General features: G+C 45.3%; 1 protein-coding gene across 12 annotated transcripts in view; it reads left to right on the plus strand.

Moving 5' to 3' along the window:
- The window catches only part of TTBK1 (tau tubulin kinase 1), a 77,210-nt gene that overhangs the window by 35,373 nt on the left and 18,549 nt on the right, over positions 1-23,288 (plus strand). For all 12 annotated transcript variants that reach the window (XM_062605913.1, XM_062605911.1, XM_062605902.1 and 9 more), the window contains 7 exons: positions 3,143-3,208; positions 4,601-4,693; positions 5,117-5,242; positions 6,187-6,341; positions 7,294-7,513; positions 10,976-11,151; positions 13,625-14,183. In XM_062605913.1, coding sequence (XP_062461897.1) covers positions 3,143-3,208; positions 4,601-4,693; positions 5,117-5,242; positions 6,187-6,341; positions 7,294-7,513; positions 10,976-11,151; positions 13,625-14,183 — 1,395 coding nt within the window. The remainder of the gene's footprint in view (positions 1-3,142; positions 3,209-4,600; positions 4,694-5,116; positions 5,243-6,186; positions 6,342-7,293; positions 7,514-10,975; positions 11,152-13,624; positions 14,184-23,288) is intronic.

The following is a 23,288-nucleotide window of genomic DNA, read 5'->3' on the forward strand; positions in this document are numbered from 1 at the left end:
GAGAGATGAGGAAAGATTCAGATTAATGAGGAAATATGAGCACTCCTGGCATAAAGGGAGTATATCTTGGAAAGACATTTCCCATGAATCATAAGGGTTGACACTTAAAATACAGATGATCATGAGTGGAGAATGATGAAAAGCTGATGAGTGCCAAAGGGCACAGTTTGGAGCAATGCATCTACTTCCTATAGGATTTTATTACCTAATTCTGCCTTTGTCTGTGAGGTAGCGTTTATTGCTAATGTACTAAAAGAAACGCAGAGTGTAATTTTTGCTCTGTGGTAGTGATCTAACACATTCTCCCAAGCTAAAACTCATTTTTAAACCAAGCTTCCAACAGTGCAATATACTTCATATCTTGATCATCTTCCTAACAGCACTGTATAATAAATTACTTTAGCTTTCTGCTAGACACAGTCTGAATGCAGGATTAGATGCACTTTACCCCAAGTAACGTTTTTGATGGCAATACTGATGTGGAAAAATGAAAGAAAAAATCCTGTATGGTTTTAAGTTGTATTTCAGTTTATTACTTTCTTACAATCTGAGGGATTCAAATAGGTTGGGTTAAATATTATTCCATAGTCTGAAGTTCCTAACTTCTGCACTTTCAGTTCTGTGTCAAATGTGGACTGATCTGGACAGCAAGGATGCTTTATCAAGGCTCTTTTTCCATTGCTGGACAATGCAGTGGTGGCATGAAATTTATTAACTGGAAGAAATGAAGCATGTAAAGAAATCATCTGGAAAATTAATGTTGATGAGTTCAGAAAAGAAGTCAATAACAGTTGGGTAGGCATCATGTCCTACAATAGAAGCTCAGACAGGAGCTGTTTGTTTGGATGGAAAACGAAGTATCTCCATAGCCATGGAAATATTTGATTGCCATGATCAGTGACACAGTCAGCAAGCATGACTGACTGCCTTGTGACTGCCTGGGCAGTCAGATATGGTTAAAAGAGGTGAAACCTTTATGAGAAGATGTTGTTCACACAGCATCTGCCTGGTTTATTGAAAGCTCTAAACGTCCTGTCAGATAAATTGCATAGTCTTGCTCAGCTGCAGTGAGGTACCCTACGAGAAAAGACTGGGGAGAGCCCCTTATCCTCAGCTGCAGGACTGGCTTGGTGAAGTGTCCTGTGTTGGCTGTGGGACATGCTCAGTTAAAAGATGGCTGGGCTTCTGGCTTGCTTCTAAAAGAGGAGGGGAATACATTTGCAAGCTGCTTAGAGTTGGTTTCAGAATAGATCTAATTAAAGACTGCAGAGATAGCCTGTCTGCCAGAAATAGTGAGTATTGATCTAAAAAGGTTTTCAGAGACATTGCCAACCGTGCTGAAACCAGCACATGTGGTACTGGCCTCAGGATATACACAGCTGATAACCGAAGACCCTGAAATAGGGAAAGAACATGAAAGGCAAACTCCCATGGACTGCAAACACTGAACAATGTTTGTTCTGAAAGCGTCAGGGGTTACATATTAGAATTGCTCATAATACACTCATGGCCCATGGAAAGTATCCAAACACACTGTCTTCTACTTGTAATGGGAAAGAGGAATGTCCTCTTGCTTTTGAGTATGTAGAGGACGTTTACAGTGATGCTGACTCTAACAGATGTACTCCACTGGCCAGCATTCTGCTTTTCAGGAGCTCACATCAGTGAAATCACAGGAACTCAGAAAACTATTTTGCAGTCGTTTGTCAGTAGGAATCCTAAAATATGTGCTCCAGGAGGGATGAGGTTCATGGATCATGAATAGAATATCTTGACTATTACCTGCTGCTGAATAAGTAGCTTATAGTTCAAGCTGGAGTACTGCAAGATTAAAGGCTGCATTAAGTGCATGGGGTATGCATATGGGTTCTCCTCGTGGAGTGTTTGGTTAGCATAAAGGAGCTGTAAAACAGATGTAATTCTTTTTTGCTTGGAGTCACTATAGAGAGCTGCATTATGCACCATTCAGGAGTGTGCTAGTAGCATGGTATGGTGAACTTGCTTAAAAACCATTTTCTTTTTTCTGAGAGTACTGAAAGAGCAACTTCCCTGTATGCAGCTGAAGTGACTGAATTGTATGTATTTAAACTGATAGAAGGGTGCCTTAGAATAAAACTGCAGAGCTTTAGGCTTAGTTCTGGAAGCATAGGCACAGATACAAGAACAGACATGGACCAACTGACCTAAGTGGGACAAGTTACCTAGTTAGGGTAGTTACTAATGTGCTCAGATTCTTGCTAGAGTAGGATCTTTATTATGAGTCCCTTTAGTTCTTTGCCCATGCTTAGCCCAGTGGTGGCTGGGCCTGACCCCAGTTTTGCCACATGAATTTTGAAAGCACTGCTGTTAACGCTGGTGCTTCTTAGCTAAGATGGAAAGATTTTGTGGATGTCTTTATTTAAAAAGCATATTTTTTTTCAGAACAATGACATCTTCAGTAAAGGAACTCATATGGTATGATGTTCTTGTGGAAGCAGCAATGGAAAGAGTTGGAAGTGTTACTCAGCCCCCAGAACAGAGAAAGCCTCCAGCACAGAGGAACAGTCGCAGAAGCACTGCCTTCTTCCCAAGGCTGCTATATCAAGCTGAGAATGGAAGGAACAGGAGAGTCAGACAAAGCAAAAATAGATACCTGGTTTAGAATATACAGGGAAGAACTCTGAAAGTTGGAGGTTCTTGATTTGAGTCTCACAGAGGATCTTGACAGCAGTGCCATCAAATGCCTATGGCTCTGTGTCAGAGTAGGGATCCTTGTTCCTGTCCCAACCAGGCTGCCCTCAGACTTTGCTCAGCTCACGTTATTCCCAACTCCGTTTTGCACTTGCACTTCTTTTATCTGCTTTTCCCTTAATCTGGAATTTAAAAAGGAAAATACAATCTCAGATCATGTTCTTAGCTCTGTGCCTAGGCTCTTACTGTTCTAATCTATCACTGTCACCACCTTGCCCTCTCTGTAAAATCAGCCTTTCTAGAAATGCACAATTGGAGAATGCTGGCTGCTAGAGCAGATGGAGGCAAGTAGGAGCTTTTTATTCCTTGGGTGCATATGAAATAGCAGTATAGAGGAGGAGTTCTCAGGAATTAGCTGCACAAGGGGGTTAGTAATCTGCTCTGTCCCTGAGATGTTTCTCGTCTCCTTCAGCCCCGCAACGTCGCTGGTTTTCGAGGAACGGTCCGCTACGCCTCGGTGAACGCACACAAAAACCGAGTGAGTATTTGGGGTTATAAGGAGCTAACAGCAACGCTGTTTCTCCTCAGAAACCTGTTTTCAGGAGCAGAGGAGTAAGAGGTGCGAGTTCTGGTTTGTTCCTTTTACAGAATTTAGTATATCGGATGATTTCCATGAGGTGGTCAAGGCTGTTGGCTGTAAAATCAACGTTACGATTCAGTTATTGGGTCCTCTCTAGATAGCAGCCTGAATAATTGCATTATCAGACACTTCAAGGGGAAAAAAAACCAAACCACACTAAAGCAGAAACCAGGTTAAGTGCCCGGCTGCTTTCTGCTAGTTTCTAGCAGAACTTGGCTGTGAATTACCAGGTGCCAGGTCCCCAGATCCATTCTCCACCTGGAATACGTAACATTAACATCATACCATCAGGTGAAGGGCCACATAGTGAAAGCTAGGTTTATATTTCCCTGAAAATATCCATTATTTACCCAGTGTCTGGCCTGTTTAATTCTAAACACTTCCAGAAGTCTCATTCAACATTCTTCTCAAAACACTTACTCATCCTGTTTGTTCAGTTTATATTTCTGTGTAGACAATAAACAGGAAGTTCTCTGGTTCTGTAGCTAAGTGCTTGCAAGATGGAAACTCAGCCTTCCTGATTTACCTCCAGGTTTCCAGCCTCATTTGGGATGACTATAGGATGACCTGTGATACAGGAGAAGGTTTCAAGTTTTTTTTAGGGAAAGAAGTTCTTGGCTGCAGAACATAGAAAGTGTGATGTGTGGAGGGCAGTTGAACACCATCATGAATTCATTTTGTTTCCTGAGAGACAGTGAGAAACTTGAGGTACCATTTTTGGAAGAGCTGAATAGTGCCAGCTGTAGCTGGCATCAGCTGAAGGTATATTTAGACACAAAAATGGCTGTATAATGCATGCTATTCTGAGAAATCACATTCTAGACATTGGATGTTGCGCACCAAAAATCACTTCATGTACTTTGACGATTTCAGCCTTAATCCCTGTGTTTCAATTTCCCATTTGCTGAAGACTTTCTACACAGTTTGGGGTTTTGTTGGTTTGGGGTTTGTTTTCCTTAATCCGGGTTATTTCACATCCCATTAATAAATATTCCCTGTTGTGCACTCAGTGAGGGAGAGTCCTATGGAAAACTTGGGCTTTGCTGCATAGATAAAAAACTTTTCACAACAAACAAATGAGGTTATTCAGGTGATTTTATTGACATTGCCAAGTTTAATAAATGCTTGGGTTTGCATCTTTAGTCTTTAATCTGGCTTTTTTAATCACTGAATGGGAAGTATGACTTCTCTTCCTGCTTTCTAAAATGAGGTAGCTCATCTGGCGAGCACAACCGGACTCCTGAGCAGCAGGGAACTTTGCTCCTCAGTCTTCATCTCTCTCTTCTCCAGGAGATGGGTAGACATGATGATCTGTGGTCCCTCTTTTACATGTTGGTGGAGTTCGCAGTTGGTCAGCTTCCATGGAGGAAGATCAAAGATAAGGTAGGAAACCTCACCCCTGTGCTTACGATAGGCTGCTATATGTTTTATTATCATGACTCTTTATCATTCCTCTTGCAGCTAAGTGCAGCTTTTTGCTAAAGGAAAGCCAGAGCCTGCTTTTCATCAGATACCACTGCAGGATGCTAACCTGCTTTTGTGTGTTCTGATGCACAGTGTAGAGCTTGTCTTACTTGGAGTAGCTAGGTACTTTCTTACACATGTTGTTAATCCCATTCGGTCAGGTAACTTTGACTCTGTTCTCAAAAAGCAAACGATAAAAGTGGAAAGGCTGACAAATAAACAGGAGAGGTGTGTAGACACAGTGCTCAGTCTAAGAACAGGCAGTGTTCCAGGAATGATAAGACTGTATGAATATGAAGCAATAGAAGAGATTTTGGCTCTGAGATATCTTCTTTTTTCCAGGAGCAGGTTGGCATGATAAAAGAAAAGTATGAACACCGAATGCTGCTAAAACACATGCCTTCAGAGTTCCACCTTTTTCTGGATCATATTGCAAGCCTAGACTACTTCACCAAGCCAGACTATCAGGTAGGAACTTTCGTTTGTTACCAGTGTGATACATGGCACTGTGGATTGGCATTTGGATTTTCTAACATTTCCATGCACGTGTTTATATCTGTCTGAGGAATATCTTTCCTAGGACCAGGAGCAAAAGATTGGACAGTACAGTTCCTCAACAGCTCAAAAGCTTTTTCTTCTCTTTCCACCAGCCTGTCCAGAATAATCCCATACTCCAGACCAGAAAGCATCAGAGTACTTTTGGCTTTCATTAAAACACAAAAGTCTTGAGATACTCTAAATGTAACAGAATTTTAGCACAGTTTGCCAAATGCAAAGAGCCTATGCGACCAGCTCAACGGTCATAGAATCAATAAATCCCAGACTGGTTTGGGCTGGAAGGGACCTTAAAACTCACCCAGTTTCCACCCCCTGCCACAGGCAGGGACACCTTCCACTAGACCAGGTTGCTCCATGCCCAGTCCAACCTGGCCTTGAACACTGCCAGGGATGGGGCAGCCACAGCTTCTCTGGGCACCCTGTGCCAGGGCCTCAGTACCCTCACAGGGAAGAATTTCTTCCTAATGTCTCATCTCAATCTCCCCTCTGTCAGGTTAAAGCCATTCCCCCTTGTCCTGTCCCTACAGGCCCTTGTCAAAAACCCCTCTCCAGATTTCTTGTTGGCCCCTTTAGGCACTGGAAGCTGCTCTAAGGTGTTCCTGGAGCCTTCTCTTCTGCAGGCTGAACCAGCCCAGCTCTCTCAGCCTGTCTCCAGAGCAGAAGTGCTCCAGCCCTCAAAGCATCTTCATGGCCCTCCACTCATCTTTATGACATTTGCTTTCATTTCTTGGTACCTTCCATAGGCAATATGGAGATTATAAGCTGTACCTGGTCCTTATGCTCATACTTCAGATTTTTTGAGAGCCACCCTCAACTACTTCACATAAATTGTCTTTTTTGTAAATTTATTCCAGCTAATCATGTCCGTTTTCGAGAACAGCATGAAAGAAAGAGGTATCACTGAAAATGAAGCCTTTGACTGGGAGAAGGCTGGTACAGATGTCTTGTTGTCCACTAGCACCTCTACTCCACCGCAGCAAAACACCAGGCAAACAGCAGCCATGTTTGGGTGAGTGTTGCAGTTGCACAAGTCAGACTATTGACATCCTCAATGATAAGCTCAGTATCAGCTTGGTTTTTGAAATGTTTCAAGGCCTCTATGATCCTGGGAAGTTTGAGCTGCGTGGCAGCCACTAGTTGTTTTGACTTCATGTATACTGACATGTATGTGGTGGAACCCAGTTTCAGACCCTTGCTGTCCTGCAAACAGGTTTTCCACTGGGGTTGAGGGTATGGGTTGGAATCACATTAAGGGATGTCTGAAGGTCTTTGGCCAGACATATGCTTGTATATTTTGCATGTTATATGGCGTACATGGCTGGAGCTTCTGGGAGAGTGCTCCCTGTGAGGCAATTGTTGCCTTGCTGTGGGGTGGGTTTATGGTTGATAGTGAGCTGAATCCAGCAGAATGCATGCACTCGTCACACCTTGACACAGCTCATCGACCTCTACAGGGTGTTTCATGTGCTGCTGCAAAGGTACACAGAGCTTGGTGCTCAGAGATGGAGATGAGTCCAAACAAAAGTTGATAAGGCTTAGTTCACTGATCTGTCTTGGTGCTTTTGAGGGGGCTGACATTAAGGAATAATGATAATCCTTAGTAGTATTATAGAAGATAAAAGCTTAATATTTTAGAAAATAAAAGCTATAAGGCCTTTTAAGCCTCATTTACTCATGCAAAGAGGGGAAGTTTCTTCTAACCTAAATCCTGTGTAATTGGCATATATGAAGTTTTTAGCCTGCATATAAAGGGTCTCAAGATGCTTTCACTGATCCATCCCACTGTCTTTGTGGCTGTATGTTAGGTGGAATCCTCCTGTTCTGTTTCAGGTTGTCTTTTCTGTGATGATGCTGGCCTACCTGTTATTTCAACCCTAAAAGCTGCTGAGGAATTTCTTTGGGCAGAGTGGTGAGCCTCCTTCATTAAGTACAAATAATCTTACTTCTTGTCTCTACCACAGGGTGGTTAATGTCACTCCAGTGCCTGGGGACTTGCTGCGTGAGAACACTGAGGATGTCCTGCAGGGTGAACATCTGAGTGATCAAGAGAATGCTCCTCCCATCCTGTCAGGCCGGCCAGCAGAAGGTCTTGGTCAGGCTCCAAACACTGCGTTCAATGAGGGGGAAGTTTGGGAAGAGACAGATGTGAATCGCAACAAACTCAGGATCAGCATCAGCAAAGTAAAGAACATCTCTTTACCTCCGGTGGCTGTTGGATTTAGGGATAGACTGCTAGAAGCTGCTTGGATCCACTGCATCCAGTGTGGTGCAGCCCAAAAAGCACTGTAGAATTTCCTTGTGGAAACTGGAAATTACAAACAATTTTTCCACGAAGCCATTGGGATTAATTTGGATCGTCATGCAAATTACATTTGGGGAGCCAGTAATAATGGAGCCAATCGTTTGTACAATCATTATGTCAATAGCTAGGATCTTGCTAACTCAAGCGGCGGAATTCTAGTCCTTGCATAGCTGATACAATATCAGAAACGTCCCAGGTTTGGAAATTATAAACCAAGATTTTATTGTGTCCTGAGCTCTTGGTTAAATACCTTTCATCAGAGATGTCTTCATAAGCCATGTTTTTCTCCATTATGAATCATTACTAGTTTTTCTCTTCCGATTTTTAACTTTCTATTCTAACGTTAGCCCAATTTATAAAGAGCATCTGATGGTGTTTTCACCCCTGTGAAGAGCCAGAGAAACTATCGCTTAATATTTTCCTCATTCCAGGATCATATTAGACTTTTTAGCTTGCAGGAAGTATATATACTTCAGTTGGGTTTCCTCACAATCCCTATGCTGTTTGTCAGTCGTTTCTTGTAAGCGTTACCCAATTTCCTGGAGGCATCCCCACTGAGTTATGATTTCTTACTAGATGTTACGTACACGAAATCTGCCAGTTAGTTTATTTATGAGATCATTTTACATATTGCAAGCAAATTAGTATTTGTTGTGTTAATTCTGATTTAAAAATCAGCATGTCACATGGCATGATGCGAGGTAGAAACAGAGTCTGTTAACAGAGAAACCTCACCAAACAGGCTTAACATATTATCAGGGTGTATCAGATGCACTTCACAAACCTGTCTTTAATGGGCTAGCATGTTAAATCTACCAGACTTCTGTATCTGACAAGAATTTACTTCGGTCTCCACTGGCACAAAGTTACTCCTTTCAGCCCTTTAGGTATCTCGATATCCTTAGTCTTATTAGGAAACATTATTCTTGGACAAGAAATAATCTCATCTAACTTGCTTAAAATTCTCCAATGCAAATCACTTGGATCAAGATGTTATCTGTATGGAACATTACCAGTGACATCCCCCCAGTTCTTCATTTCTATCAGGGAAACTGTGTGCATTCCCAGAAGTTCTCATTCAAAGGCACATATAATAAGATCAGGCTGGCAGAATGGAACAGTTCTGTTTCCCCAACATACCCCCCTAAAAATTAGTATTACAGAGAAGTCCTAGTAACCCCTATGTGTTTTCCTGTTCTTTTGAACCGCCAGCTGCCTTGATGCTCTTCAGTCCAAGTGAGGTGTTGACAAGGGAGTCCCAAATGTCCTTTCTGCGTGCTAGTTGTACATTATGGCTTAGCTACCAGGTGCTGTCATTCACAAGCCCTGTCATAACAACAGCTAGAGACAAGAGAGGTTTCTACAACATCCACAGCATGACCAGGTGATTCTTCTTGTCAGTGTACTGGCAAAGAAGCTTAGGGAGTTAGTCAGCGTGGCAATGAGCACTTCAATTCTGACAACTTCTGTAGCCACACAGCAGTCTGTGAAATAGAGCCCAGGGCATCATGCTCTCCAAAGCTGAAGAAGTCTGTCCTTTCTCTCTGTGAGGGTTATCTTTAGTGTGACTGTTCTCTGAGAGAGAATCAGGTTTTACTTTTTATTCACAGTCACCACATAGAGAAGAAGAAGGAGGCTGCAGATTTGATCTGTATGGGCAGAGCCCCACCTCTGTTTGTGATCTCAGGCATCCCTTGTGTCTTTCAGGACTGCAAAGGCAGCTGGTGTGTAAAGCACCCTTCTGCTATTTACAGCTTAATCATCCTTCATCTTCCAGTCTTGTAGCACTAGAAGTAACTCTGGCTCTCCCTGTCTTGCTCTTTGTATTTAGGTGAGGAGTGGATCTTGCTATGATTTTTCTCCCCAGTACCTCTCCAAGGTCTTCCTTATTTCTCTGTTCACACAGTTCAAATGTCCTCCTATCCCGCTTCTCCCATTTCTGTGCTAAGGACAGTTTTTCCTTGCTTACTGTCACTGACTTAAGTCTTCCTTCTGGTTCTCCTTCCTCCAGTGGATCAAAGTTCTCATTCTGTGTTTCTCAGAAGCCTCTTCTTTCCCTCCCACACCCTCCCCCAGTTCTCTGCTCTTGGATATTACCAAGTTGCTTGTTACCCTACAGTTACATCAGCACTTTGCTCCTCTCACTAATACATTTGACCATCATTAACCTTCTCCTGGCCTGGATGGGTTACAGATTAAATCATTGGCATCTATTCTGCTTTTCCTACAATGCCTGAAAGTTCTTTACCTTCCTTACCTGCAAAGGCTTTTTAGTTATACATTCCAAACCCAGCCTGGATGGTTTTGATCTGCTTGTTCATGGACAGTGACTGACTTGCCATATACACAGTACATGTACAAAGGCAACTTGTCTTATCAGCAGCATTTTGCTGGGAAGCCTGCTTACATTCAGAGCCTCTGGCATTAATAGAGGACAAGTGAATGTAGGGCATGCTGCAGAGAAGGGTAAACACTCTCCACACTAGGAACTTGCACTGGCACCTCAATGCACATCCCCACCCAGAGGCAGCATGTGGCTGTCGTGTTCAAGCAGCACAGCAGGGTTGAATGTAAATCCTAGACTGCTGCTGCAGCCCATGGACCATTCTGCCTCTATGCTTTTGCTTAAGCAGGCCTTCTCTTCTAAGGGGAAGCAGCACAGTGGAAGGCAGAAGGCAGCTGTGTTAGTCACCTACTTTTGCTCCTTAACCTATCAAGTTCCCTAAGGCCATATGAAAACAGAAAATATGTACTAGTAGAGTATGAACACACAATGCTCACAAGTGACCTCGAGCATGTTCAGGTTTCTGCATGCCCTTGGGTCTCTGGAAAGCTCTTACGCACCGTATGGATGAGTGTATGTCCTGGAGGACTTTGTTTAGAGGACCAAGATTAAAACAAGAAACAAAACCACAAAAATCCCAAACCACCCTGGGAATTAAGAGATGCCCGAGTCATATCAAGTTCATCAAAAGTGAAAGTATGTGCATTGCATTATAATGCATAGAGAAGTATTGACGAACCTGGGCTCTTAGGCATCTGGGATAAGCAGGGTTTGCGTGTGAAGTAGGTAAGCCCACGAGAACACTTTGGATTGACTGTTCAGCGTAACTGCAATGCAAAGGCTACTTTATAAAGATGTTTAAATATTTGAATGGATTTAAAATCCATACCTTGTTTGATACTGGATGATTGCCTATGGGCCCTTGCATTCCTTCAGTGTAGATCGTGAAAATGCAGCTGGAACTGTGTCCTAGAAGAAAGCACAAAGCAACAGTGAAGGATGGGAGGTAAATGTCCTTGGTCAGAGTTTGAGGTTGTCCTGTGTTTACCCCCTACAGACTCAGTGCATGGTGGAAGAGGAGCAGAGAAACGGTGTCTGCCCCAGCTCCCCTGTCCGAGTGCCTCCAGAGTCCCCCACCGCCCAAGCACGCTCCCTGCGGTACCGCCGTGTGAACAGCCCGGAGTCGGAACGCCTCTCCACCGCTGATGGCAAAGCAGATCCACATGAAAGAAGGTTTGCTCACCCTCTGTAGCCTCATGGCTTTTAGCAGTGTTGTGAGGAATGACTGTTGAGACCGACGCAACTACTAGATCCAGGCACTGGAAGTTCTTTTCTTGTGGGAGGTGTTCATGAGCTTCATGATCTTTCTGATGAAACACTCATGTCTCTTAATAAGGAGAGGTAGTGGGAATGATTCTTAATCTGTCCCTGGATGGGAAGAACTCCAGAGATGGAGGGGGCAACATTTGTCAAAGGGAAGGCAAAGCATCAGATCAGAGATAATGGGAATAGTCACAGAGCTTTTGGGTGGCCTGAGATGGGAGCAAAAACCGGATCTTAGGGTACGTACAGGGATGCATGTATTCTGGGAGCTAGCTGGCAGATCCTGATCTGGTGGGTTTCATTATTTCATTATTTTCCAGTAATAGTGCTAATAGTATTCATTCTTCAGCATATAGCATTGTACTTATTTGCATGTGAGAAGTACACATCACACCCAGGTTTTCAGGGTCATGGGAATACCTTGTCTCAGATCCACAGCAAAGAAACAAAAAAGCAAGCTTAGGGAAAGCAGCTTTTAAAGTATTGTGTGTTGGAGAAGATGTGTTACAAGATGAAAGCACTTGGTGCTGGTAACTCCCTTCACACCCTTTGTTACTCTGTCTTCCTCCTCCCATTGGAAGTCAGGGCATGGGCTGTGGTTGCAGGGTGTACTGGTAAAATGGCCCCTGTAGAAGAGATAGAGGAGAGACAGGTCTTCTTCTTGGAGACAAACTGTCACACTTCAGCCAAGAGGGAAAGCCCCAAGGAGACAGTAGCTGAAAGTGAAGGAGGATCAAAAAGAACTAGAGAGAAGATGTGCCTCTTAGCATTACCCCTGTCTGTTAGGTAGTGGTTTATCCTGGGTGGCTGTGGGAAGCTGCAATGCTTCTCTGTAATTCAGGAAAGATTGATTGTGTTGCTATTAATAATTTAGGGTTTAAATAATAAATCTTGGGTCTTGCTACCTCTTCCTTTTCTTGCTCAGAAGAAAGGCCATTTAAAATAGGAAGGGAAAAGAGCCATTTATAACAGTCAGTGACGCTAGTCCTGTATATTCACTGAATATATATATATATATGAATAGCTCTTAAGCCCTTCCTTTATTTCTCCCACTCTTCCTTGTCTACTCAGCATCATGCTAGCTCAATATAGAAAATGTGTGTTCTCCAAAACACGTCCCTTTCTCCTGTGTTCTTCCTTTAGCTCCTGTTTTTCAAATCAAAATACTTTTTCGTCTTCCAAGTAGCCTGCACCAAGCATGGTGCAAATACAGCCTCACTCTGCCACACAGTCTTCCCTTTATCCTGGTTTTGTCTTTTCACAACACAGACCTGAATCCCAGCACAGGGAAATTCTTCCACTCCAGGAGCCTCTCCTCTGCTGCAGAACAGATGAAAACATTGGCTGAATCCAGAGTTTATTCATTTCTTTTAGCAACAGCTCTTTAAAATCCAGTTCCTCACACACACAATATAGGTCATTTTTCATTCTTTGCATATTTAGTGTTCCCTACTCACAATGATATATTTGTAAGACTTTAAGAAATGCAGCCCTGCTTCTTTCAGATCCATCAGATGGCTTTGTTTTTACTTACAGCTTCCTCTGTATCACCCTTCGGTTCACCTCCTTGTCTAATTCCTCTTTCTTTATAACAAATATTTCATTTGCTTGTAATTCTTTCCATCTCGGCTCTGGCCTTCCGCATTGTTAAAGGTGCCAGTTTTGCTTAGCAGCCCTCACTCAGTGGTCCCTCACTTCCCTGTTGCCCCTCATGCTTTCTCACACACAGAAGAGTGTGCAAGGCTCTTGCATGGTCCTTGTTGAAATCCTTTCATAAAGCACACTGCAGCTGTCTTTTGCTGGGCAGCAGACGCTGGTTTGTGCGGCAAGCTGCTAGCCTCTGGGATAGGGAAGTAAAGCGAGTGCAGGCCAAATGAGAAGCATGGATCGTGACACAGAGCAGAAAGACAAGTGCCTCAGTGGCCACTACAGAGACAACACAGTGCAGTTGAAGAGGTCATAGGAGCTCAGCAGAGGCACTGTTAAGCCAGACAGTAGATTTAGTATTTAGAATCACAGAATGGTTTGGGTTGGAAGGGACCTTAAAGATCATCCAGTTCCAACCCCCTGCCACACACAGGGACACCTTCCACTAGACCAGGTTGCTCCAAGCCCTGTCCAGCCTGGCCTTGAACACTGCCAGGGATGGGGCAGCCACAGCTTCTGTCATCTACAAGGAAGGAAGATGCCAAACTGGCTGCCCCACTGAAGCACTTTAGGGCAAATACCCTTATGCCTCATAGGTTCTAAAGAAATACTTTTGCTTAAGCTTGTATTTCTGAAGCATACCAAGAAACGTGTGGGAAGGACTATACAGCTCTTACGATCCCTAACTTTAACACAAACCCGATGTATTTTTAATGGCTTCGTGTTCTGTCTTTAGATCTCGAATGGATTTACCTGGCTCTCCATCACGGCTCGTGTGCTCCTCCCAGCCAGCCCAGATGCTGTCCATTGATACTGGCCAGGCTGACCGGCAGGCAAGTGGTCGGATGGATGTGTCTGCTTCGGTGGAACATGAAGCCCTCAGCAATGCTTTCCGCTCAGTGCCACTTGCAGAGGAGGAGGACTTTGACAGCAAGGAGTGGGTTATCATAGATAAGGAGACAGAGCTGAAGGACTTCCACCCAGGTGCTGAGCCAAGCACCTCTGGGACCACAGATGAGGAGCCTGAGGAGCTAAGACCGATTGAAGATGGTGAGGAGAGAAGGCGCCTGGGGGCAGATGCTGCTGTCAGGCCGAAAACGCATGATGGGCGAAGTCGGGGCATGCAGCCTGTGACTGAGGAGGACAGTTCCCACAGACATGAGGGACCTTCTCAAACAGTATCTGACAGTAAACATGAACAGCAGACAGGAAGTCCAGCCCACTCCCCCCTACATTCAGCACCAGCTATCCGACAAAGGAGACGAGAATCTGAACCTACTGGTCCTCAGAGACAGGTAAGATCCCTGGGTCTGTATCTTGTTGCCTAGCATATCATCATCTTAGGAGACCTCAGCTGTGCTGGAGAAGTCTGTGATTCCAAGCATGGATGCTCTTGTGAAACTCTTTCTGGCAGCGCTTGCAAATGTTGTGAGCACCTTAGAAGTGCTCCCTATAGCTAGTACCATTGTCCCCTACCGAGGACACACTGTTATCAAGATCTTTAAGCCATTTTGGCACAGGCACAAGAGGAGAGCACTGTTGTGGTTGTGGATATCCTTAATCAGTTCTCTTATTGCTCTCCCACAGTGTTAATAACTGCTTAGTTCCGTGAAGGTGTTGCTAGTAAATCTTCTCCACATAGTTTCTCATCAGCAACAGCAGTGTGTGGCAAGAGAATGCCCTCTAATCTAATTGTCCATCAGCACTGGGCAGGCCTGCAGCAGTGCAGATAACAAAAGAACTCCCTGAAATGAAACTTTCTTCTAAATACATAATAAAGCTCCGAGTAACCGGCACACACATCCCATCAACCTTGCTTCAGTGACTGGCATTGCCGTTACCAGGTATTTACTCACTTGACCTACTGTCTTTTTTCCAGATAGTTGTAGAGGGCTTTTTTTTCTTCCTGCTTTGCCTTTTATTTTTCTCTTGTGGTCATCTGTGATATAAAGAAGTTCAGTTTTTAGTGGGAGGTAGTTTATTAGATTACCTGAAAAAACATGGTATACTTTTAGGTTCAAAGTTCCTCTATCATATCTAATCGTCACTTCTCAGACATTCAAAAGAAAGGCTGTCACAGAGTGTCCACTGCAAGAGACAATAAAATTGCTCTCCTGAGGGCTTATTGTATTTGTGTGTTAACGAAGATCTCTCATCCACCTGGGATCTACAAGTGCAGCAAGGAGCAGGCGAGTCTCAGGTCATGTACAGGGTGATACCCATCTGCAGTAGGCCTTTGTGCAGTCTGGAAGATAGGTAACTCCATCTCCCATTCCCTGTTGTGCTTGCTAATGTGTATGAGGCTGCAGCATTTACAGGAAGGATAGAAATACTGACAGCAGCACTAGTGGGACTGGCCTGCTAAGCACGAAATCCTAGCAGTATGTACTTCTCATGGGGCTGCATCCAGTGGCAAGGTTCCTAGGTGGAGGTGTTTGCTGTATAAAGTCAATATGTTGGATAACCCAGTTATCTAGGGGTTGCATAGGCAAGATCAGAGATTTGGGAGGGTCTGTGTATGAATTTGCTCTGGACACTTACAATGCTGGTCAGTGCAAGATGAGCTGCAAGATGCAGTGAACGTGGCAAGAACCAGCTGTAAGAATCAGCAGAGACACTTCACTGACATATTTAGTGTAGCTGAAGTAGGCTGGAGCTACCTTCTTGGCTATGGCACCTAACACTGCTGTGTGAACTGACTGGGGGAGTTGGGTATGATGCAGTAGGGAGGCTGCTTATCACTGCACAGGGATGTTTGCAAATCAAGCAGAAAAAGGGGAATGAGTGGGATCGTGGGGTTCACTGCTAATGCATTAGACAGCCTTGGTTCTCCTGTAGATGTGCATTTTGTAACTGCTGTGTTCTGAAATACCCTCTAGTTTCTCCTTTGTAGCTCTGTACGTATGGACCAGCAGTGGCCTTTTTTTGGCTGGCCGGGATTTAGTTGTGCTTCTGTTGCCTGTCGGGATCCTTCAGGTGCCTCTGTGTACACAGCTTTGCAGTGACATTCGTGGTTTTCCATTTGCTGCCACATAACTGGTCTCTGACTCTCAAAGGAAAAGTGACTTGGTGCCTACAGGAAAAGCAGAAGTCTTGGGTACAGCAGAGGTGGAGGGACAGTTGATTGGGACATGAATAAGTTCATAGAATCATAGAGTGGTTAGGGTTGGAAAGGACCTTAAGATCATCCAGTTCCAGCCCTTCTGCTTCTCTGGGCAACCTGTGCCAGGGCCTCACCTCCCTTGTAGTAAAGAATTCCTTCCTAAGATCTCATCTAAATCTCCCCTCTTCAGTTTAAACCGTTCCCCCTTAAACCCTTCCTGTCCCTACAGGCCCTTGTCAAAAGCCCCTCTCCAGATTTTCTGTTGGCTCCTTCAGGCACTGGAAGCTGCTCTAAGGTGTCCCCAGAGCTTTCTCTTCTCCAGGCTGAGCAAGCCCAGCTCTCTCAGCCTGACTCTGTAGACATGTCTTCATATTTCCATGCTAACTGCTTTCAGCCACCTTCTCCTTCATGTGTTTGGAAACAGCTTCCAAGAGGATTTGCTCTGTGGCCTTTCCAGCCTGCACAACCTGTAGTTGCCCAGGTTACCCTCATGTAGAGCTCACATGTTTGTTCAACTGAATGAACCTGTTGGAAGAAAGATATTGTAGTGCGTGTGTGAGGGATGGTCGTGTCCTCTTGAAACTGTGGGTGTAAGAGGGAGCACAGTAGGATCAAATGCTGCTGTGGGCAAGTGAAGTGCAGAGGAGGCTTTGAATAGCCTGGGGACATTTCTGACCCAAAGATTCTTACATCTTAGTTGTCTCCCAGTTTCAGCTGACAAGAAGGCAGCTCCACTGGAGCGCAGACTCCAGGGGAAGCCGTGATATAGGAGAATAGATCTGTCATGAAACTATATCCTGTTCAAGCCTTTCTGTCTGTGCAGCACTGAGCACCCAGCAAGCTGTTCAGAAAGCTCTTGGAGTTTACTTTGATGTGTGTGTGTCAGGAATGTACTAATAAATCTCTGCTTGCTTTTATGCACTGATGTGCAGATAGAGCTATAGAAATAGCTAAAACTGAGGGGAAAAAGCAATTGAGCCTGCACTTCTGTTTACATATTCATCATGACATAGGATTGCTGTTATTGATGGAAGTAATTTATAGCAATATCATTTAAGTCATGTTCTTAAAGACATTGAGTAAATTCACTGACACTTGGCAGGAATGGCAACTTGCTGCTGTGTTCTCTGTTGGAAAGAAATATAAATCATCATACATTGATGAATTTTAGCAATTACTCCTGACAGTAGGTCTGTGCTCATAGGTATTTCTTGACTCGGGATCTCCCTTGCTGCTGCCATAGTTGGCACTGTAAAAAAGGGTTTGAGGCTTGCCTGCCTAAAGCATGCCTGACCACAATAAAAAACACAAGTGATAGTGGAAGATGATGTTAACTCTTCCTTACCTATTCTTGGATATATTCTGCACAGTTCAGAGCATTTTACTGGACGCTCTGTCTTACAGTCCTGTCTACCAAGAATTCATCTTTTAGAAGAGGTCCCAGCGTGAAGAGGCACCGGTGTATTTCCTTACCAACTTAGCTGGGTAGTTAGAATCACTCTATAAAATCTCCCTTGGTGCTACATTAGCCTGTTTTCCCTCACAGCCAGGGAATGCCACAAACGGACTCACTGTTCTAATTTTCCATGTCTTGACCCTGAGATGGAGGCAGGTGGAACCCACCCCACCATGGGTGTTTTTGCTGAGAGATCACACAAGGATGCTCAGTGGGAAGACCTCTGCTGGTAAATACCCCCTGTGGGTAAGACAAGAGGCAGGCAGCAGCACATTGCACAGGCTGCCTGGGTGAGCTTCACCTGGGAGCCAGCTTTGCCCAGAATCACTGGTTTCTGTGGAAAACTGTGCTTAGACCCTCACTGAGCCAAGAAAACATTCCCTGTTTTGGTGCTGAGCCCATGGGTGGCCCTGTGCTCTGAACCTCATTATTGTCTCATCTGAGGGATGCTACAGTCATGATGATGGCTGCTACCCTTGGGAGCAGTACAGCTCAACTAAATTCAGTCATTTCTAAAGCTCAAATTTAGATTCAGGTCAGGGAATGACAACTTCAGAGACCCCCCTATGCTGTTCTCTTCCTCCTTTGATTTGAGTTGGTGATGTTTATCCCTTTGGAAGGGACACAAGAGAGGACTGCCCCACGACAAGGAAAGGGCTGTAGTGCTCTGTGCGTGATCTGTACTGCCTCTCTGATTCATGTGGAGCAGACACCCGGGTTGCCCTGGGTCTGTTACCTTCAAGAACTAAGTGTGATTTGGACCGAGGACTGAAGGCTGAGCAGGGCTTGGTCTAGGTTATAGTTTGGACCCTGGAGTAGTGATGAGGGAAATCCTTGTCAGTGCCAGAGTGCCTATAGACAGCAAGTGGGTAGGACAGAAACTACATTTTCTCTGGCTCCGAGGCAGAAGGAAGGAAGGCTATGCTGAAATCATCAAGCAGTGGGTAGAAGCAAAGCACAGAAGGCTCTCAGGTTTATAACCCCAGGATTATAAACCTGAGAGAAGAGGTGGGCTGGGAAAGGAAGGCAGCAGGAAAGATGAGGTATGAAAAGGTGCTGTGTGTCTTGGTTTCCTTTCCCTCCTACAGCATCGTCTGTGAGCTGCTCTGAGGGACCATTTCTCCGTGGGCATTTCCATTTGCAGAAGAGGGGCAGGCTCATTGCCCCTCACTGGGTGTAATTCCCATTGAGCTCCACATGGTGCCTGTTGTAGATTATGTGATTCTTTGACATTCAGCTCCTCTGGCTTCCCTCCATGTGAGAAGAGCTTACCAGATGATGGAGAAAGGTGTATGTAGAGTGGCCTCTCTGCCTTATGGTCTTCAGATTCAAAGTCCCTATCCATCCATGTGTTGGGAAAAAAGGATCAGCAAAAAGGTGCTATTTTAAAAGCATCATCAGGTCTGCTCATTTTATATGTTTATGTATAACACATAGGTCATAACTATCAAAACCTTAAGCTCAGTAGAAATCCCTAATTACATTTTATAACTTTCAAATGTATTGAGCTTTATCAACATCACATTTTTCTGGGACTTCACATGAGAGGTGTCCTGTCCAAACAGAACAGAATAGGCCTGATGGAAGGTGGTCCAGCCTGATTGCTGCCAATGGCATGGGAATAAAGGGGCAGAATCTCCAGCACTGACTGTCATTTAAGCATTAGGGCATCAGTGAAGATAAATGATATGTCTGTAACCTCAGCTTTAGCCAGGAGGCAGCAATACCAGAGTCTGCTTGCTGCTGGGGTGCAATGTGCTTGGTCGTGTGCTGTAAAGGAGGTTCATCTGGGTAGCTGGAGTGATCTTTTTTGATCTGAGAAGTCTCTACCATGTAGGAATGATGTATGCATCGGAAACCATACAACATGCTGAGCCCAAACATGGAGGAAAAAGTAATAATATGAATTCCAGTACACTTAGCTGAGCAGCCTCCAACCAGTACACCCAGGACTGAAAGTCTGCACCATCTACACAAAGAAGAGATGGTTGTCTCTATGAGAAATCAGAGCTGCTGACTAGAATCTCTTTTTCTCTCAAATACTCTGTGTGACAGCATTATATTATTATTATCTGAAAGTCTGATCCATGCAGTGACACGCAGCACATTTAGGACTGTGAATAATTCCTTTTCACATTTAATGCCCACCACAAGCTAAGTAGTTCTCAGATGCTTATGAAGATAAGGTGCCTTCCTCAAAGCACTGCAGAGATATTGAAGGTGACAGGAAGGAGATGAGACTGGAAGAAGTTTAGCTCTTTTTCTTATATCATTTGCAAGGGCAGCATCTCTAGTAAGGTAAGGAGAGCAGTGCTGGCATAAGAAAATACAATACTGCCTTTTCACATCTGCCAATTACATTGTGAAACCTGCAGAGACTTCCTGAGAAGGAATGCAGTACAAGGAAGGGAGTGGATTTGAAAGGGAAAATGTAATTCCAGGAAAAATGACCTGGTTTTGGAAGCTGAGGTTGCTGGCAGCTGCGAAAGCCCTCGTTTCACAGCAGAGGTAGAAAGCAGAGGAAGGGCTTAGTGTTTTCAGGGTGAAGAATCTGAAGTCATTCCTGTAATGCCTCTCTCTTCCATTCAGTGTGTAAAGGGAAGGTAGGGACTACGATCTCATCCTGGCACAAGGTGTCCTCTGTAAGTATACTTTCCTCCCTCTCCTGGCCATCCCAGGATCACAGAAGCTGAGAAGGGGCCTAAGAGCGCATCTTCTCCTCATTTCCTCCTGTGGTTTGAATTTCTCACTGCAAGGAGAATTGTGCCTGCCTTTCCAGCCGCTGCCTGTCCTCCAGACTGGAAGCATTAACACTCCCCCTGCAGGGACTCGATAGAAAAGTGTATCGGGAGCCCAGCAGCGTGAGAAAGGGAAAGTCCACTAACAAACAGCCCCCAGAGTTGCCTTTACGAATCCATGGAGTGAGTTTTAGTAAGAGCCATTGAAAGAGCCCCTGAGAATCCCTCACTTTTAAATAGATAGAATCATATTAGCCCGGGTGTTTCACCTTTTCTCGTACACGTGGTTTCCAGGTGGGTTTGCCTCCTGTATGCAAGGGGTATGAGTAGCCTTATGAGGAGCTGAGTGATGCCAGAGGAACAGAGAGGTGAGGCCAGCGAAGGGGACTGACTTAGCAGAGGCTGACGCTGCTGGTGTCACTTGCGTCTGCGCATGGCTGGGGAGACCAAGGCAGGCCCCTCGTAGAGGCAGATCCCTGGGAAGGTGTAGGCACAGAGCAGTAAGTAGAGCCCCACGTAGGGCAGAAAGGCATTTTTCATCCGCCGGCGAAGATGTCCGCAGCATGCGCATCACAAACCAGGGGCGAGTCAAGTCTTTGCCTGACACCTTTTCCTCCACTCTTCTTGGTCTTTTTCAGTTGGAGGAGGACAGGCCTTCTCAGCACTCCCTCCCGAGGTACAGCCCCCTGAGAAGACTGGCGTCCTCCGTTTTCTCCTCCTCAACCCTGGAGACAGAACACTACCCTCACGTTGGTGGCACTTTCATACAGCGCAGCCGTTCGGCGGAGAGCAGCCCCGTGCGCATGCCCCACCGCAGGCACATGCCCCTCACGGCAGGAAACCACAGACTCATGCCTTCCGTCCTCCGCATTTCCAGGTCCCAGCTCCAGCAGGTGTGGGCCCGCTTCACACACAAAACATAGCCTGGTCAGGGAAGCAGCAGCCTCCATAATGCAATAATAGATCCCACCTGCCCACAATGTGTCACCACTTAATGCAATATTGAATCCCAGACAACACTGGACTGAGGTACCTGTAACTTCCAAAGCCCCTGCAACCAGACCCCACCGAGACTGAAAACATCTGCCTTTCTAAACCTCCCAGCACCCTGGGCGAGGGGCGGCAGCATGGCCGAAGAGGAGAACGCAGAAGGGGAACGTGTGATGTGTGAAAGAGGTGGATGCCAGGGCTCATCTCAGAGACTCCCTCGCGCGTCCTGCAGCCTTGGGGTAGGAAGTGCAGGGCTGCCTCGCTGAACACGGGCAATCAATGCCTAATTGTGACTGGAGGGGAGAGACTGTGGAGGTATCGGCGAGCGTTGTCTTCCCCGGGGCGAGTTGGTTCAAGCATCTTTGTTGGTGTCTTACACTAGGACAAACCTATAGGTGGTTTTACTCCATTTAGATACAGGCAGACTCCCACTGGAAGCTCATCTGAGGCAGGACCTCAGGATCTGCCCCTCTTGTGGAGTTAGGGTTACGTAGCTCTTTGTTTCTTTGCTTTTGTTGCAGTTTGGTTTCCATACAGCGACCATCTATTTCCATCCCTTTGACTTTGCCTCTGTTCCATGGCAGTGGACCTGTTTGTCTGCTCTCCACTCCTAAGCTGCTCCAAATCTGCCTGCCTTCCCCCAGAGGCGCTGACTGTCAAGAGGTGGACAGCAAGGATTTTCCTGCTGATCCAGCTGCATATTCCACTTTTTCTAAATCCCAGAACTTTCAGGCACCTGCAGCTTTTCAGTGGCAGAGCAGCCCTGCCTCTTGGCCTTGCTTTGAAATGTCTGTGGAACAGATCTCACTTGAGAAATAAACCGGCCTCAGCACTTGTTATGCAGAGCCCCTGAAAGCCTTTGTCCAAACCTGACTTGAACCTCGAAAGAATAGGGGGGGTCAAAGTTACATTGTCATAAGTATCCTTATTTCCTGAGTTTTCAGGGATATATTGCCCTTTCAGTATAGCTGCAGTGCGGAACACCAGACTGCACAAAGCCGTTCTGTGAAGTGAGTGTGGTAACTGTCTTCTATTGAAATGAGCCTTGGGTCTGGTCCTCTGGGAGAAGAGACAGCATGGATGTTAAGGTTAATGATGAAAGGGTCATTGCTGGTGCTCAGTGCTTTAGGAAAGTGGAGGTCTGAAGTAATATACTCTGCAGAATGTATATAAACACAGGATACTGAGAAGGAAAGCATATGGAGAGCTCAGACAGATGTGGGTTTAACCTGACAGGAGAGATTTAGGTGAGACATTAGGAAGAAATTCTTCCCTGTGAGGGTGCTGAGGCCCTGGCACAGGGTGCCCAGAGAAGCTGTGGCTGCCCCATCCCTGGCAGTGTTCAAGGCCAGGTTGGATGGGGCTTGGAGCAACCTGGTCCAATGGGAGGTGTCCCTGCCTGTGGCAGGGGGTTGGAACTGGATGAGCGTTAAGGTCCCTTCCAACCCAAACCAGTCTGGGATTTTTATGTGAAAATGGGTGTTGGAAGAAAGCTGTGACACTGAGGTATTACTGCATAGGTAGGGTGTTCCCAGTGGAGTTACAATGAATGCTTCTTTCCAAATACGTATTTTTGTAGGTGTATCTGCCCTGCCTGAGGCTCTCTTAATGTCATTCACTCTTCTATAAGCCACCTATGGTCCTTCCTGAAGCTTATAGGACCTGCCCCAGTGGGTCTGCATGCTGCAGGACATGCTCAGGCAGGCTGGGTGTGTGCTGCCTGCCCACAGAGCATCCTGGTGGGATGGAGGTGGAGGGGGCAGCACGCTCTCCTTGCGAAAACGCAGCATGAGCATGACCAGTCTCTTCCCACAGTCCTTCTTGAATCAGTGACATCAATTTCTATTGATTTGCCCCAAGAACATCAGCGAACAGGACACTTCTCTGCCCAGCCAAAATGTGTATCTGCAAGTTTTTGATCAGTTTTATTTTTGCCAGAAATACATGGACTGAATTGGCCAGTTGCCTAATCCTGTTTCCAATTCTTTTGTTGTCAGGTCCAGAAACCACAGAGAGCAATGCTTTGCTTTTGCCAGAGTGACATGAGAAGGGAATGACTCCCTTTGGTAGACTGTACTCTGGTGTTATTTTTAACATGTTCAGTAGAGACTTT

This window comes from Pezoporus occidentalis, unplaced genomic scaffold (genome assembly GCF_034315485.1).
Source record: "Pezoporus occidentalis ecotype Australia unplaced genomic scaffold, CSIRO_AGI_Poc_V1 ctg93, whole genome shotgun sequence".
NCBI lineage: Eukaryota > Metazoa > Chordata > Aves > Psittaciformes > Psittacidae > Pezoporus > Pezoporus occidentalis.